The 18,160-nt window shown below is 44.6% G+C and overlaps 1 protein-coding gene across 2 annotated transcripts in view; it reads right to left on the bottom strand.

The window, feature by feature from the left end:
- The window catches only part of GABBR2 (gamma-aminobutyric acid type B receptor subunit 2), a 3,493,747-nt gene that overhangs the window by 1,726,018 nt on the left and 1,749,569 nt on the right, over window positions 1-18,160 (bottom strand). For both annotated transcript variants that reach the window (XM_069219613.1, XM_069219614.1), the window contains exon 7: window positions 15,178-15,414. In XM_069219613.1, coding sequence (XP_069075714.1) covers window positions 15,178-15,414 — 237 coding nt within the window. The remainder of the gene's footprint in view (window positions 1-15,177; window positions 15,415-18,160) is intronic.

The raw sequence follows: 18,160 nt of genomic DNA, 5'->3' as shown, positions 1-18,160 counted from the left end.
GGTGAAGACTCCTGCCAGCAAAACAGCTCACAAGGGTCCCGGGGGGAGTGCTGAGTCAGCTGTGACTCCTCCCAAGGTGGTGAAGGGGCAGAAGAAGTCTCCAAAGTCTGGTAAGAGCAGCATGGCGGAGAAGGGCGCCATCCTCCCTGCCGGCCGGGACGCCACCGCCAGCACTGTCGTCACTGGTCAGGAGACCACCGCCAGAGTCAGTGCCCTGGAGGGCAGCAGTATCGTCACTGGTCCAGAGACCACCACCAGAGTCAGTGCCCTGGAGGGCAGCACTATCGTCACTGGTCAGGAGACCACCGCCAGAGTTAGTGCCCTGGAGGGCAGCAGTATTGTCACTGGTCCGGAGACCACCGCCAGAGTCAGTGCCCTGGAGGGCAGCAGTATCGTCACTGGTCAGGAGACCACCGCCAGAGTCAGTGCCCTGGAGGGCACCAGTATCGTCACTGGTCCGAGGACCACCACCAGAGTCAGTGCCCTGGAGGGCAGCAGTATCGTCACTGGTCAGGAGACCACCGCCAGCGTCAGTGACCTGGAGGGCCCCGGCAGCCACAGCCCCGCTGGGCACTAAGGGACCGTAATGCCACACACTGCTGCACAGGTCAGAGACAGCAAAGGCAAGCACCGCTGAACAGGGCAAAGACCGCCATTGGTGAAGACCGCTGAACAGGACAAAGACCGCCATGGCAAAGCACCGCTGAACAGGCCAAAGACCGCCATGGCAAAGCACCGCTGCACAGGTCAGAGACAGCAAAGGCAAGCACCGCTGAACAGGGCAAAGACCGCCATGGTGAAGACCGCGGAACAGGGCAAAGCACCGCTGAACAGGCCAAAGACCGCCATGGCAAAGCACCGCTGAACAGGCCAAAGAACGCCATGGCAAAGCACCGCTGAACAGGTCAGAGACAGCCAAGGCAAGCACCGCTGAACAGGGCAAAGACCGCCATGGTGAAGACCGCTGAACAGGGCAAAGACCGCCAAATCAAGCATCGTTAACCCATGTGCAGCTGGGACAGTGACGGAACTGGGACCGTTACAGGGAGCGTGATGCACTCTGGGCACCAGTCCCCCTCCAGAACCAGTGGAGACCTGCATCCACTTGAGAGACTGTGGCTTTGCACTCCCCAGGATAAATCAGTGTGCAACCCACCCAATGGAAAGACTTGAAAGACTGTGGCTTTGCACTCCCCAGGATGGTACAGTGGGTAAACCACCCACTGGAGAGACTTGAGAGACTGTGGCTTTGCACTCCCCAGGATGGTACAGTGGGCGAACCACCCACTGGAGAGACTTGAGAGACTGTGGCTTTGCACTCCCCAGGATGGTACAGTGGGCAAACCACCCACTGGAGAGACTTGAGAGACTGTGGATTTGCACTTCCCAGGATAAAGCAGTGGGCAAACAACCCACTGGAGAGACTTGAGAGACTGTGGCTTTGCACTCCCCAGGATACATCAATGGGCATGGAGCCCCGTCGTGGATCTGGCGTGGTGCTGTAATCCGGCTGAGGTGCCCCCCCTTCGCTTCCCCCTGAGGTGCCTGTTATATTTCTATCTGATGCCCCTGCAGTGTTCTCTCCGTTTGTGGACAGGTATCTAGTGTGGGCCTCGCCCATGCATTTTGGGCCCAGTGGTCCACGGACATTGATATGTGCATACCTGCAGTACTACTCGTGATCTATGATTTTCGAATGTTTATTTATATCTGTATATATTTGGTTATTGTATTTTGATACATTACAATGTTTGAACTGATTTCCTTTTGTCTTTGCATTCTTCCGGGGGGGTTGTTACAGTGCTGTTTGGAAATGCATTGGTGTGTGTGTTGTAGTGGGTGAGGGTTGTGTTGGGGGTGGGGGTGTTGCGTGTGTGTCCCCCTGACTTTTGCCTCCCCCCTCCCCTATGTTGTAGGTGCAGTACTCACCGTTGTCTTCGGCACCTACGTTGCTGGTGATCGTAGAGGAGCAGGAAGACAAGTGCAGGGAGTATTTGTAGTTCGGGCTCCATGGTGGCCTCCTTCCTCCTGGAGTGTGTTAAGGTGACCTTTTTCCCATTGCAAAAGCTGGTTCCGCTGTGTTTTTATCCACGGTGAATCCGCCCCGGAAAAGGTGGCGGATTGGCGGGTTGTGATACTGTGGGCGGTACATTGTCTCCCGCCTGTCTGTTGGCGGTGACCGCTGCGCTGCTTGTCTGTACCGCCGTGGCGGTCGGAGTTTTAAAGTGGCTGTCTATGTTGGCGGTTTCCGCCAGGGTCATAATTCCCTTTCTTTGTCCGCCGGCCTGTTTGCGGTATCACCGCAGCTTTAACACCGTCGCCAGGGTTGTAATGACCACCTATATGTGCAATTTCCTGAATTTGTACAGAAGGATTGGCTTTGGGAATGAGTTTCACACCCAATAATTTCTGATGTGGCCATCCAATCAGACCATCACTCTCGATTGACATAGAAACTTTTCCAAGAGAGCTCTAACTTCTCAATTCAAGACTTGCAATAAAATAATGTAACATTTCAGTTTGGAATCCAAAATAACCCCCAGGACTTTCATCCAACTCACATACAGACACAATTTCTCTTCAAAAGTATCTTTCAGAATAACTCTCAACTGAGAGCAAAAATCAACCATCATCAACACTTTGAACTGAATCTTCCTACTACCTCACTAGGATGGTTACTTTTGCGTTCATTGTTGATCAAATCTACTTGGTAAATAATGTCTTGCTTAATATCATTTATCTCTTTTCTTTTTACAAAATTTTCCAAAAAATTACTTCTCCAGCCATATATGTTGCAATGTAAAAACAAAGCAGGGCAGAATCATCATTAGCTCCGTGACCCAAACTGCCACAACTAAAACACTCCCCTTCAAATGTGTATTGTCCATCACCAACCTTCAAGTTTTTCTTCTTAATCACACACACTGTCTCCTCCCCTTTTTGCTCGTTAGTAATCAACTTATTAACATACCTTAACTTCTTTTACATATTTCACTATGTGTTCTACTATTTTTGCAATGCAAATAACTTCATCAAGGGGGGTTCATCTTTAAGCCAGAGTTCTTCTCTTATTTTCTCAAAGAAACATTTTAATACATATTGATTATGAATCCTTTCTTCCACCCCTGCCCCAAACTTGCAGTTTGATGCAAGCTTCCATAAACTAGTTATATAATCCTCAACCATTTCTTCTTGAACTGTGGCCCTCAGACCAAAATGATATCTCTCCATTACTGTGTTAACTTGTGGTATATAATGTCAATCTAACTTTAAAATGCAGATCTCACATTCATTGTAACCTCTGTGTTGTTCAGGACTAGGTTCAGGTAAGTTCTCAAGTACTTCTTGCACTTCACCACCCAAACAGTGTAAAAGCAGTGATTACTTCCTCTCCACACTTAGATTAGTTCCACAAACTCTTGCATAATTCAGAAATATTTATTTCCTTTTGTTCCATTTTATGACCAGTTCCCCATGGACTGTTTAGGAAAAATTGAGATGGTGTACCATTCTGCACTGTGTTTACCAATTAGTGCCATAGACAAGGAAAAAAACGTAGTACAACTTTTTGCTCCCTTTTATAATAAATACAGCAACAGTTATAATTTATCACTATATGCAAATCATAATTAATCTTACAGCTATATCACACAAAATGTTTAATTTCAGTGTGCCTGTTACCGACCTTAAAATGCACGCATACATGATTAATAGGTTAATGGTCCTTGTTTAAACCGCACCCAAAAACATACTTTTCATCAGTACTTAAGGTAAACTCATAACCGATTGACAGGCAGTTATCAACTTTTAATTTGAGCCCATCATGTTTGAAAGGCTGTTGATCCTCTTTCAAGATGTGTCTATCACTGACTGGCAGGGTTCCTAATTTGTGATAAACCAAATCCTTTATTCAGAGAATTATTTCAATAAATACCTCCTCTCAGGATGGCCGCTGAGATACATTCATCTCTACAGTTGGGTTTATATGATTGAAAGAGGAGAAAAAACTGCACCATCACATGTCCTTCTCACCAAGCTTGTCCCTCAGTGTCACCCTACAGTATTTTCAATGGTGGTTTGGGCTTACAAAGCCTCAGAGCAGCACTTCCAAACTGCCACTCTCCCTTGACATCAATAAGTGTGAAAATACTTTTCGATACCAGCACCAGAAAAAAATAACGGAATTCTGCAGAGGAATTCCAAACACCTAAGACCTCCACTCGCAGGTATAACCTTCCATTTCTTCCTCTCCGCGAGTGAAAACATACACCTTCACACCATTGCCTTCACACCATTTAAGTAACTCTTCTCCGGTGGGGTGCTGATATACCTTCAGCTCATCGCCAACAAGGTGTACAGTGGATTAAGTAACTTAGGGGCATATTTATACTCTGTTTGCGCCGGAATTGCGTCGTTTTTTTTGACGCAATTCCGACGCAAAACAAACTCCATATTTATTCTTTGGCGTTAGACGCGTCTAGCGCCAAAGTCCATGGAGTTTGCGTCATTTTTTAGCGTGGACACCTACTTTGCGTTAATGATATGCAAGGTAGGCGTTCCCGTCTAAAAAATTGACTCCGAGGCATGTGCGCCGTATTTACACTCCCGGGCAAAATTCACGCCCGGGAGTGGGCGGGTCCAAAAAAATGACATACGGCCGCTTTTGCGCCGTTTTTTAGCGCCTGGTCAGGGCATGCGTTAAGGGACCTGTGGGCTCGGAAGGAGCCCAGAGGTGCCCTCCCATGCCCCCAGGGACCCCCCCTGTCACCCTTGCCCACCCCAGGAGGACGCCTAAGGATGGAGAGACCCATCCCAGGGACATTAAGGTAAGTTCAGGTAAGTGTTTTTTTTTTTTTTTTTTTGTGGCATAGGGGGGCCTGATTTGTGCCCCCCTACATGCCACTATGCCCAATGACCATGCCCAGGGGACAGAAGTTCCCTGGGCATGGCCATTGGGCAAGTGGGCATGACTCCTGTCTTTGCTAAGACAGGAGTCATTTCTATGGGGGTTGGGAGTCGAAAAAAATGGCGCAATTCGGGTTGAGGCGAAAAATTGCCTCAGCCTGACTTGCCCCATTTTTTGGCGCCCAAGCTCCATATCCCCCTACGCCGGCGCTGCCTGGTGTACGTCGTTTTTTTTCACGCACACCAGGCAGCGCACCAGGCAGAATGGCGTTAGCCGGCGCTAATTTTTTTGACGCAAAACTGCGTTAGCGCAGTTTTGCGTCAAAAAGTATAAATATGGCCCTTAATTCTTAACACCCCGATGGGTTCCTTCAGTACTCCAACAGTCTCTATACCTCTTCTCCAACCATCATTACCTTCCATCCCTTCATTACATTCTAGAACACAATGACTTTATGTTACCCTGAGCATCTTTGAGTATCAAACATTGACATACATTTATACTACGAGAAGCAACATGACACATTACATTTCTGCACTCCCTATCTTTAAGCGTCAGTCTATTATATTATCTTGAAATTTATATAACTCACTACACCTTTAACAGCTTTCTGAATAGAAATGGGACAGTATTGCAATGCACCTCTGTAATAGAGCATCTGCAACAGTAGTCTAACACCAATTTCAAGTTCACCAGGAGTAAAGCAATTGCAAATTGACTCTGAAAAACAGAAGCAGGTACTGCGCAAGAACTCCACAACAGAACAACTGGTGCACCATTGAATCATAATTTTCCATCCACTACACAATGATGATAAAACTACTACAACAGGGGCAGTATTATGTGTTGTGCCCTTGGGGCGCAATGGACATGTGCGTCTGCTTTGTGCAGCCCTGGTGCACAATTGTATTACAGAAGGGGCCGCAGATGCTTGTGCAACCCCTTCAATAATACTGATAGTGCTGGTGTACATGTAGCAACAGTGCTATCATAAGAGGGTGTTCTCTGATTTGCATGGGGGTGTCGCCACATACAAATGAGGCAATCACTTGGCATCTGTGCACGCGCCATCTTATGGACACGGGTTCAGAGGCAAACATGCCCTTAGGAGGTGCATTGAAAGTACTCTGCAAAAAGATGGTGCACTTTCAGTGTGCCTCCTAAAGTCAGCCCTCTCAGGGGAGGAAGGGGGTGTTATGGGCCCGCAGACATCCCCTTTTAAGCGGGTGCGGTCACTCATTACACCCGCCTGCAAGCCAATCCCCCTCCCATCTTCAAAGTGCATGTGACATGCAGCCTTCACATTGACACATTGAGTGGCTTTAAAACAGCCACTCTCTTTTTCACTGGAATGCACTGCCCCTAGGGCAGCGAAAGTTCGAGGCTGCCCTGGGGCAGGGCATTCTTTCTAATACATTGCACTGTCCCTGTCTGCACCAAGCGCACCTTTTGAAAGGTGCACCATGACGCAAACATGGAAAGTGTGCAACATACATGTTACAGCCCCAGGTGCTTACCTACCTAGGGGCTTATTTACAAGCTCTGTGGCACAGGGTGGCAAAGCAAGTTTCTTGCTGCACTTCCCTGCCCCATCTGGAAAGGGCATAAATGTGCTGTATCTGCACGATATGGTGCAGTTCTATCCTTCCCCCCAGTGCTGGCGCACAAATTGCTATCTAGCATCAATGCAGGCACCCATGCACCAAAGGGACACCTTCCTGCACAAAAACAATCACAAGAGGTGTTTTCCTCTTTCTATGTGTGCTGCAGAATGCAGCACACATTAAAAGAGAAACAAATGAGGAGAAATAAATATATTTCTCCCCGTTGTGTCACTTCCACGCCATCACTGAGGTGGCGTACGAATATGATGCATTCCCAGACTTATAAATCTAGTAATGCGTCAAATTCCTTACCGCTTCATGGGTGTTTGGGAACACCCACAGCAACACCCATGGAACTCCCCTTTCACACACTTTTAAGTGTGAAAGGGGCCCATATTTACAAGGTCATAAAAAGCCACGCAAGGTGGCTTTGCGTGACCTTGTAAGTATAGGATGGCACACTGCGCCACCAGAGCGCCAAAATAAATGATGCTTCAGTGGTGCAATGTGCCGATAGGACATCGTAAATGAGGCCCCAAGTTTCCCCATCGAAATAAAGGAGCTGCTGATCCAGCACCCTCTAACTGGCTGCATCAAAAAGACCACATGTACAAAGCTTTTTTCTCCTCGCAAAAGGCCCGATTCGTAGATTCTGGTCGTTTGCGACGAGAAAAAAGCATTTTGCGATGTACAGACCCTTTTTTGTGATTTGGTAATCTATTAGCAAGTCGCAATTAGGAAGAGGCGTTCCTTTCCTAATTGTGCATCGTAGTGCGATGTAGGATTGTTTTGTGACCGTGAATGCAGTTTCAAAGCGATCCTAGTTAGCACCAAATTTCAAATTGGTGCTAACCCATTCGCAAACGGGAAGGGGTCCCCATGGGACCCCTTCACCTTTGTGAATGGTAGCAAAATTAGTTTTTCAGAATACTGCCCCCTCTGAAAAAATGAAAAGAAAACTTTTCATTTTTGTTTTTGAAATGCATCTCGTTTTCCTTTAAGGAAAACGGGCTGCATTTAAAAAAAAAACCTGCTTTATTTAAAAGCAGCCACAGACATGGTGGTCTGCTGTCTCCAGCAGGCCACCCTGCCTGGGAGTGCGCCATTCCCAATGGGGTCACAAATTGCGACCTACCTCATGAATATTAGTGCCACATATACGTGTAATTGGAATTGCTATTCCCTAATTGGGATTCCATGCGAATCGCAATTAGGGAACCCCAATGCCAAATGTAAGAAACTCCATTCAGTTTCTTTTGCGATTTAGTTTGCGAATATTAATGAGGATAGGTCGCAATTTGCGACCCACCAGGAATTGCAAAAATCACAGGGATGATGACCTACTGGTGTCAGCAGACCACCATGTCTGTGATTACTTTTAAGTAAAGCAATCTTTTTTTAAAAAAACGCAGCCTGATTTCCTTAAAGGAAAACAGGCTGCATTTAAAAACAAAGAAAATGAACTGTTTCAGTTTCATTTTTGAAGAGTAGGCAGTGGTCCATGGGACCACTGCCTACTCTTCAAAAAGGTTTTCCCATGCATTCCCCCTTCCCCTTTGAAAATGGGTTAGCACCAATTTAAAATTGGTGCTAACTGCAATTTGTTTGCGACCGCATTCATGGTCACAAAACAATCATACATACCATATAGATACGGGATTAGAAGGGATGCCCTGAACACGCCCCTTACTAATACCGAATCGCAAAACCCAAATTGCGATTTGGTGACAAGTTACCGAATCAGTAGTTTGGGCCTTGTACATCCCAAAAAGCAGTTTTCTAGTCGCAATAGGGCTGATTCTGTGAATCGGCCTGTTTCGACTAGAAAAAACGTCTTGTACATGTGGCCCTTAATCTGGTAGGTCATTTGCGACCCCATTGGGAATCGCAAACAGTGTAAAGTACACTGTTGTGCATATGGATTTGCGGCTCACAATTTGAAACTTGCAAATGAGTCGCAAATTGTCAGTCACAAAACTCTGGGTCGTACATCTGGCCCCTATTGCTTTACTTCACAGCTGGCTGCATGAACCAGATGATTTTACAACAGCCGTTCCTGCTGTGCTATTTTTGATTGCGGGACATTGTCCCCTTGAGCTCTCCGCCTTGAATGAAGTCTGAGGGACAGAACTGACTGACCGTTTTCTAACTGTTTCCCCCTCCCGTGGACTTTTGCTGCTGAATGAAGTTCATTTGAATGAGTTGCCAGGCTAAACGGATTAAGTCCAACACTTTTTAAGTCTGCGCTCGTCACAAATTTTGTAACATATACAGTAACTAAATGTTTCTGTTTTTGTCGCAGAAGCAGTTCATGGAACCAGTTAGAATATAAACTATTGTTAGTCTATAGGCACCTCAGGAACGACCACTTTTCACAGTGATTGTATTTTGCAATTCTAATAGGTTGCTTTGTTGAGCTGTAGAACTGCAACATTATAAAACACTGATTTTCAAATAGTCTTTATTTTATTACAACTTTCTGATATGTGTATGTGCTGATGGCGAGAAAGGACTATTGTGCTGAATATTCTAGCATTAGAAACATGCGGCCTACTGGAAAGGATTCATGTTACAGTTGTCTTCACATACTTCATCGACCTTCATTTCATAATAATTGCTACATATTTGTTTAGAATATGAAATCCATCTTCCAATTGCAGTCTCTACATCTGAAGCCAAAATAATACCTTTGGATTTAAATCCAGCGATAAGCCTTTAATACTGCTGGCGAAACATCAGGAAAATGAAGTCCTATGGTGCTTAAAGCAGCAGTTCATCAAAACACTGCACCCAAGCATATGTATAAAACTGTTAAGGGGATTATTGCAAACATATAAGAAGGACTTTGAAGAGCATACAAAATAAACAAATTCATAAACACACATGTTGCAGCTTTCAATCTCAGCATGCTACAGATGCAATTCCTTAAACAGTAAATATAAGGAGCATGCTAGAAATGTCAACTATTGCAAATGCAGGAGGCCCTGGTGCTTTATCCTTTCTTCTTCTCCAAAGATCATGCTTAAGTAAAGATCTCAGCAGCAGCTCTCTGGCATTTATCTTTTTTAAAGAAAATAATAATATGGATCACCAATACGCATACAGAGTTTTTATAAGCGGTCTTCACCTACTGGTCTGTTGAACTGTCTTTTATTTTTTTACTTCTGCCTCCCACAGCAACGGGTCAGCCCATTTCAGCCAATGTGCATATCTGCTGTGAAAAATAGTCCACTTCAGTGCCAGGGTTGGGGGTGCTTTATGTGTGATTCAATTGATTTTTTTATTTTATTTTTATTTTTACTTTTAAGCTTTTATAAGCTATTTATTTTTACTTTTGTGAGATCGTGGTACCTCCGAAAAAGCGGATGCTAGACTCTTACCGCCACCTGCAGTGCACCACATCCCACATGAGCAATGCTAACAGTGGACAGTTTAGTTTCAAATACTTTTGGTAACATTTTGTAATGTGTACAAAGACCACAGCAGGTGGGGTGCTATGCTTGTCCTTAAACACAGTGGCCATTTTAGAATGGCCTTGGCATTTCTTGTTAAAGATAAGGAATTTCAAAGATCACTACCAAATGGTTACCCATGCACGCACGTGTGTGTATGCTTAAGGATGCATATGTGTCCATCTTCATAAGATGGGTGCTCGTGAATATGCATGTGTGCTAATGCCCAGGAAGCCATCTTTGAATTGTTTTTGTTATATTCTGACAACCACCATTCCAAAAGAGCCACTAATGTATTTGCATGCAGAGCCTTGCTGACTTTACACTTTGCGTCAACACTATTTTCTTACAAGCTCTTAAAATTGTGCATAATATTTTCACTCTCTCGGATTTATAAACCAATGATTGTACTCTTTCATACTGTTACTTTGCTGCCTTCTATGTGGCATCCTGGCTGCTACCGTGCTGCTTTGTTAACTAACATTCCTTAAAGCCTGACATTTAATCATTTTACAAAGCTGCATTCCATCTAAAGGTTGCACAGCTCGGGCGTATTATCTAAAGTATCAAGGACGCATGCGTAGTGACAAAGAGATCATCAGGAGGTGTACTGACTGTGCACCACAAGGAGGACAAGGACAGTCAGTACACCTCTTGAGGGTACCTCTGAAAGGGCGTAAATGAGGTCTCTTGACCCCCCCCCCCAAAAAAAACATCCCACTGAAGGCGTTGTAGTCAATTACAACACACACCTGCATATCCATTTTTGGCCCCTTTGAACAGCAGGCCCTATGCTGACTGTACTGTGAAAGACAGTGTATGCTTCGAAGAGCCGGGCTGGTACTAATGTACTGCCCCTTGCGAGTGGCACATTATCTGTAAAATGACACACTGTCCCTGTTTGCACCTTGACACACCTAGTTAAAGGTGTGCTGCAGCTCAAACAGGGACAGTCTGCCGTTTACATAAAGAGGCCCTGGTGTATTTGTGTTTTGTGTAGGACAGTATGGGTCAGTGTGGGACAGCAATGGCGGAGGAGAGTCGCCCTACTGGCTCAGAGCCAGCAATACAAAAATAAAACAATATTTAACTATTGTTGTATTGTTCTGCTGCTGGCTCAGCCAGCCTGTGCAGGCAAGGCGGGGCTGGGCCATGGGAGGGGAGAGGAGGAATAAAGGAGTGAGTGCACTTAACTGCGTACGTGTGCTTGGCCGGCAGTTCATGCGCAGTTAGGTTTCTCCAACCCAGCTGTATTTGATGGCTGGGTTGGAGAAGCAGCACAGACTCCCTGTGCCTGAGTGAGCAGCAAAGGCCAACCCCCGCACTGCTCTCATGCTTGGTCATAGCATGATAGCAGCGCAGGAAGTCTTTGGGACCAGAAAGCAGAGGAGCGCAAGGCCGGCGGCAGCACCTGGTGTTTTTCATTCATTATTGTAATGAAACCGCCCCCTGCTTGCTGCCCTCCACCCTGTATGCTCAAAACGCGCTCCCCCTTACTACCTCCACCTGCTCCACAAAAGTTTGAGTGTCAGCTACCACAGATATTAAGAGCCTTCTTGAAACCTAAAAAGGTGTATTTTGTTGTGTAGCCTACCTTGCTTATCCTCAAGAACTCAGACCAACAAATTCAAATAGCAGTATCTGTTATCACTGTCTCCATTCTGAGCACACGTTTTTAAGAGTTCTGTAGCTCTTCAGTTTCAAATTCTTTCCTTATTCTTGCACTAACATGTGACTCTATTTTTTTCTTTTTTGATTGCGAGTCCATGTGCTTGTTGTATTTAGACATTTCTTGAACAGCACTGTTCAAAACATCACGACCACAGGCATCGATCTCAACTCCTAATGGCCACTGAAAAAGGAGGTGTACATTTGCAAGATGCAGCGCACATATAGATAGATACACTAAGGTCAAAGATAGGAAAATAAATGAGCTGTGCTATAATGAGCACTGAGTTACACTTAATCGGAATGTTAAAACATAGCAGAAATAATCGAAATGATTTAGCTGCTGCACAGATAGTTGAAAACGAAAGCACCTAAGTAATATCCACACAGTACCATTTAAAGTGTGTACGGTGCCTTTCAATTTACAACAAATACAATCATGCCACAGTAGAGAAAAGGCATTTCACTGCCTCGGATTGTTTGAGTCACAAGAAACTCTTCAGGTGTCCAGAGCAAACTTTACATTATCGCTATTAAACCCACACATAACACAAACAAAAATATGATTTTGTACCAAAATCCGAGTGAGTGTTTTGTATCATTTGAGATTCTGCAACAGCAATAATTTCAATGCACTGAAACACAGCTGGTAACTGTAGTAATTTGTCGGAAACAACAAATATGCATTCTTTTTAAGGGATAAGAAAAACTTCCTCCGATTTCCAACTGTGAAATAGAATCTCACATAACATTGCCGGGTTACACTGCTAGCCCAGTGTCCTTTCACTTTCTAAAACCCAGGCCCATAAATAAACAAGCTATTGCAAAGCCAATAGCTCTTGCCTGCGTTAGTGCTACTGGCTTTGCCAATGTGTTTTAGCCATGCCATGCACCAGCATGGCTGCTGTTCAGCGTGCCTAAAAGTTAGTGGCGCAGAGTACAAAAGAGTGCTGTAAAGTAGAGTAGAGTGTTGTACAGTTGAGGAGAGGGTTGTACATTGGAGTAAAGTGTCGTAGAATGGAGTGTCGAAGAGTGGAGTGGCATAAAGTGGAGTAGTGGAGGGTAGAGTGACATAGGGGGAGTGGAGTGACAGAGTTGATTGTCGTGGAGTGTCAAAGTAGAGTAGATTGGCGCAAATCATCGTAGAATTGCAAAGTAGAGCACTGCAGACTTGAGTGTCATAGTGTCACAGAGTAGAGTGCAGTAGAGTGTTGTAGAGTGAAATAGTGTGTTGTAGAAAAAAGCATCAAAGAGTGGACTTGAGTGTTGTAGAGTGGAGTAGAGTGTTATAGCTTAGAGTGGAGTGGCGTAGAGTGGAGAAAAGTGTGTGGAGTGGTGCAGAGCGTCGCAGCATGAAGTGGTGGAAAGAGTCGTGGAGTGGCGTATAGTCATGTAGGAGATTGTAGAGTTAAGTAGAAAGGTGTAGAGTGCAGAGTTGTAGCGTGTCATAGAGTGGAATGGCAAAGAGTGAGGTAGAGTAGTGTGGCATGTTGTAGAGTGTTGTGGAGTGGAGCAGAGTGCCATGGAGTGAGATAGAGTGTCATAGAGTGGAGTATAGTGTTGTGGAGTGGTGTAGAATTGAGTGGCAGATAGTGAAACAGCATGGAGTGCAGTACAGTGTTGTAGTGTGGAGTGTCAGAGAGTGCCAGAGTGCGCAGAGTGGAGTACAGTTTCATGGAGTGGGGTAGAATGACATGGCATAGAGTGCAGTAGAGTGGAGTGGCATAGAGTTGAATAGGGTTGACTGGAGTAGAGTGGATAGGAGTTTACTGGCATGGAGTTGCACAGAGTGAAGTGTTGTAGAGAGATGTATAATGGAGTAGAGTGTTGTTGACTGGAGTGGAGTAGAGCGCCATAGAGTGGACAGGCATAGATTGACAGAGTGAAGTGATGTGGAGTGTCATAGAGAGATGTGGCATAGAGTGGAGTAGAATATATTGGATTGGAGTGGTGTGGAATGCAGCAGTGTTGCAGAGTGGAGTGGCATAAAGTGGAGTAGTGTTGTAGAGTGGACTGGTGTAGAGTGCAGTAGATTGGCATAGAGTCGAGTAGAGGGGTGGGGAGTGGTGTAGAGAGTAAAGTGGCATGGAGTGTTGCAGAGTGGAGTGTCCTTGAGTGGAGTGGCATAGAGTTGAGTAGATATCGCAGAGTGGAGTGGCATAAAGTGGAATAGTGTTGTAGAGTGGACTGGCGTAGAGTGCAGTAGATTGGCATAGAGTGGAGTAGAGGGGTGTGGAGTGGTGTAGAGAGTAAAGTGGCATGGAGTGTTGCAGAGTGGAGTGGCATAGAGTTGAGTAGATATCGCAGAGTGGAGTAAAGTGGCACAGAGTGGAGTGGAGTGGCATAGAGTCGAGTGGCTTAGAGTGCATTAGTGTGAAGTGTTGTAAAGTGGAGTGGCATTGAGTGGAATATAGTGGATTAGAGTGGGGTAGAGTGGAGAAGAGTGGTGTGGCATGTCGTAGAGTGGAGTCGAGAGGCATACAGTGGAGCGCCACAGAGTGGAGTAGAGTGGAGTGGTGTAGAATGAAGTAATGTAGAGTGGAGTGGCATAGAGTATTGTAGAGGGGAGGGGTGCAGAGTGGCAATAGAGTGTTGTAGAGTGGAGTGGCATACCATGGAGTAGAGTGTTAGAGAGTAGTGGCATGTAAGGAGTGGGGTAGAGTGTCATATTTGGGGAGGCACAGAGTAGAGTGTACATGGTATGGGAGCACACTGCCATTACAGACAACACATTTTCAACTGAAATGACCATTACATTTGCAGACATACAGTTTTACAGATAAAACTATAGCGCGCACAAATAATAATGTAATAATGTGTTACAATCAGCATCACCTAGTCTACTGATTTGTTTTGATTATATTAAAGTATTTTGCTTCCATCTCACTTCAGAGTTACATAAAATATGGTTCATTTGTGCTTTCCTAATTCTGATATATTCTGAAATATGGGCCTGAAATTGAGGGACAGGATTGTGTAAATTATGGTATTAGTAAAAACCATTGACCAAAATAAACAAGTTCAATGTGAAATTGATGTACTGGCAGAGATAAGTAGAATCAGTCAAACAAAAAACAGGAAACCTTTTTCAAAGAAATACATTACATTTACTGCTGTGAACTAGCAAACATGAGACAACTGAAAACACATGTAGTATCCTGGAGTGCCTCACACAAAAAGAGAGTTCTCAGAAAGCAAGGACCCGTGGAGAATACCAGCAGCAAGTCAGAGACGTGGTAAACAAGCTCTGCTCCAAGGGCGGGCCAAAGACATGCTGGCCAGCCTAAAACAAATAAAAGTTGACCTAAAAATGCACTTTTGGGGAAAGGACCAGATCGCTGAATCTACAGCATGCGTGCACACTATTGCTTTGGTGCACAATGTAGAAATGTGTGCTAGCATTGCATGAACAACCTTTTCCCAAAGAAAAGCACTAGACCACCTGGAAATATTCTAATCCAAAAGACAATACCCTTATATTTTCTAGTAGGAAAAACATAATTCTTGAAAACAAATATTTTCTTCAGTAAAAGTAGCTTGCACTTACTGTCACACCAAAGAAGTTGGTTTCGTTCATTGCATCTAAAAATATTTTCCCTAGCTTATGGTCTGTGTAGTTGAAATCCTGGATCCTTTGATGCCTGCTACCAGCTCGGAGATTATCCATTGCCCGCTGCAAGGTCTTGGCGATCACCCATATTCCGTCATATGCGTAACCATGGAATTTACTTGACTCCACATCGGACCGCTTTTCGTTGTATTCCTTTTCGTACTGCTGAGGAGTCTGGAGAGAAGCAAGCAAAGAGAATTAGAGTTGATAACATCATCAGTGTTTCAGAAAAGTAAACGGACCTTTATGATGCTAGATCAAGTAACTTTTGGACAAAAAAGTGTTTATGTATTATCAATCTCCAGATCTCACACACATGCAGAGAGCCCCAACATTTCTAACGAACACCGGCAATAACAATACATCTGGTTTATAACTGAATGTTCTTCTTCACTGATTGTGTCTGTGTTGAATGGATGAGCAAGGTGAAAAATGAGGGGGTGTTTGAGATGATTCAGTGGATAAACAAATAGATAGAAAGATGAGTTAGTGATGGAGTGCAGTGGGGCACGAGTCAGCGCATGGATGGATGGTTAGATGGATACACAGGTGAATAAGGGGCAATGACTGTGTTGGGCGAAGGGTAAGGTTAGTAAATAAGTGAGTGATGCAGTGCATGGATGTATAGGAGTGCAATCAGAGTGCTGCAAAAAAACACAAAGAGCTCTGTTCATGTTATGCTCACTCCACATAAGATGGACCCATTGGTGGGAAGCAGCCTTTAGTATAGTACAAGTTCTTTACTTGTTTGGCTTGACCCACGACACACACCCTAGTTTTGGTTTTCCAAGTGAGGCCACTGCAGATTTAGGTTAGTGACAGTGCATACATTATTTAGAAGTGTTGCTGCTGTTGCAATGGTAGTTGCAACTATAAATTAAGCATTGGCAAAGCCAATAGTTCTGAAGTTAAATGTCAGCCTATTGGCTTTGCTAATAGCCATTCTTTATTGTTTTTGTACAACGTTATTACAAAAACATTTTAAAAAAGCCCTCCAACCATTTTTTGAATGTTTCTGTAATAAAGTTTTCATGAAACATTCAGAGATGGCTGCTTCTGGTTGCACACTCAGCATGTGTGGCAATCTTTGAATAGGTTTGAATACTAATAAAAAATATTCACCCCTGCATGTTCATGCAAATGTGCAGCCATCTCTGAATGGATTCTATGCTCATTCAGTGTTTTCCTGCAGTCCACACTCATGTGCATGAATGCTCAACCACCACCTAATTCCCTGCTATTAGCCAGCCCTTGTTGTGCATGGCCTTTGGAAATGCTTAAAAGGGGTTTATCTAAAATAAGGGGCAAGAATGTTTGCTTGGTTACACATCCCTCTTAAATTTGAGCACTCTAATATGAACTCAGTAGTGGTGCTCTAACACTATAGCACACCTGTTGCCACGGTGTGTAAAGCTGAAACCCAGGAACTTTCCAGGCCAGCAATTTACAGACAAGTATAAAATAGCGGAGCACTCAATATGTATGTATCTCTACTATCATAATAATTTAAATCTATTTGTATGTCCATTAATACTTCACAGTACATCCAACATTTGTATTGTCACATAATACAGAGACAATAAGTCACAAATCAACTTCAAACATTCAGGAAAGTAGTATTTTCTTGTTTTATAATGTGCTTTTAACAGCATCTTACTTATTTCAACAACAGCTGCTTGCTGAAGCAAACCTTTTATTTCTGTTCCTTGCACGCATAGCTGGATGCAGGGATGAAAGCTCTGCTTTCTGACAGTGGGACCTCCTTGAAAGCTGTGTCCCAGGGGTCGGCATCCTGGGACATAGTAGGAGCCAGCCCTGGGGGTGGCGGTCCCCAGGGTCATCAGTGGCTCCTTGAAGGGGGCCGCGCAGCCCCCCTCTATCGTGCACATAGCCCCAGGGAGGTTTTGATCCCCAGGGATGCAGGGGACCCTGGGTGGCCCCGGCATTTAATATTAACTCCAAACAAAAATGCCTCTAGGACTTCGCCCCCCCCCCCCCCCAGGGGCTTAAAAAAGTGATTCCACTGGGAATCCAGGCAAAAAACTTTTTAAAAATGGCTTTTCAGCCCTGGGGGGGGGGGGGGGTGCAGGGGGGGGTCCCTCTGGTACTCCACAAGCCATAGTTAAGGGGTCAGGGCATCTGTACCCTGGCCCCTTTTCTTTTTTTTTAATATTTTTATCTGGGATTCGGCTGCTGAATCCCAAGATTGCTGCAAATACTTCCTGGTTGAAGTGTCGACAGCCAATCACATCTCAGCACGAGATCGAGAGGGGTTGCGAATCCTTCGCATTCCTATATATACAATTTTATTTTCTCCTTAATTTCTCAAAAACTAATGAGCGGATTTACACCAAAACAAAAAAGGTCACATTCTGGACCAGGACCTACCTTTCCGCCAAATTTGGTTTAATTCCGTCCAGTAGTTTTGGCGTTATTGCTGTTTAAAATCCAGATGGAAAAACAAATGGGGAATAAGTGTTTAGTGACCCCCCCCCTTTTTATCGGACCGCCCTGAATGGATCACTCCAAAACATTCCAGACAGCAGCTGACGTGACTGGCAAATGTTTTGGGAAAGTTTTGTTAAGATTCGTCAAGCAGCACCAAAGTTACTGGCAAGTAAAAAAAAAACACGTTTTATACAGAAACTAGATCCTAACTATAACTTCCTAAGATATATATATGGATTTGGGTGTACTATATGGTATGGCTGGGAAGCCCTACTGTGCAGTACACTCACAAATACTGACTTGGGTCTAGTCAGCTACGCTTACTTAACCATAAGCTAAACCCTGGGTAGCTGTGCTGTGGCTACAAGCAGTAAGGCTTACCAAAGAAACAATGTGTAAAGCATTTAACAGCACCAAACAATAGAATAAGCAAGTCACATGACATGACAGAAACAAGACACTGATTTATGGA

Source organism: Pleurodeles waltl, chromosome 2_2 (genome assembly GCF_031143425.1).
Source record: "Pleurodeles waltl isolate 20211129_DDA chromosome 2_2, aPleWal1.hap1.20221129, whole genome shotgun sequence".
Lineage (NCBI taxonomy): Eukaryota > Metazoa > Chordata > Amphibia > Caudata > Salamandridae > Pleurodeles > Pleurodeles waltl.
The sequence above is the reverse complement of the archived record's forward strand: the minus strand, read 5'-3'. Positions and strand labels throughout refer to the sequence as shown.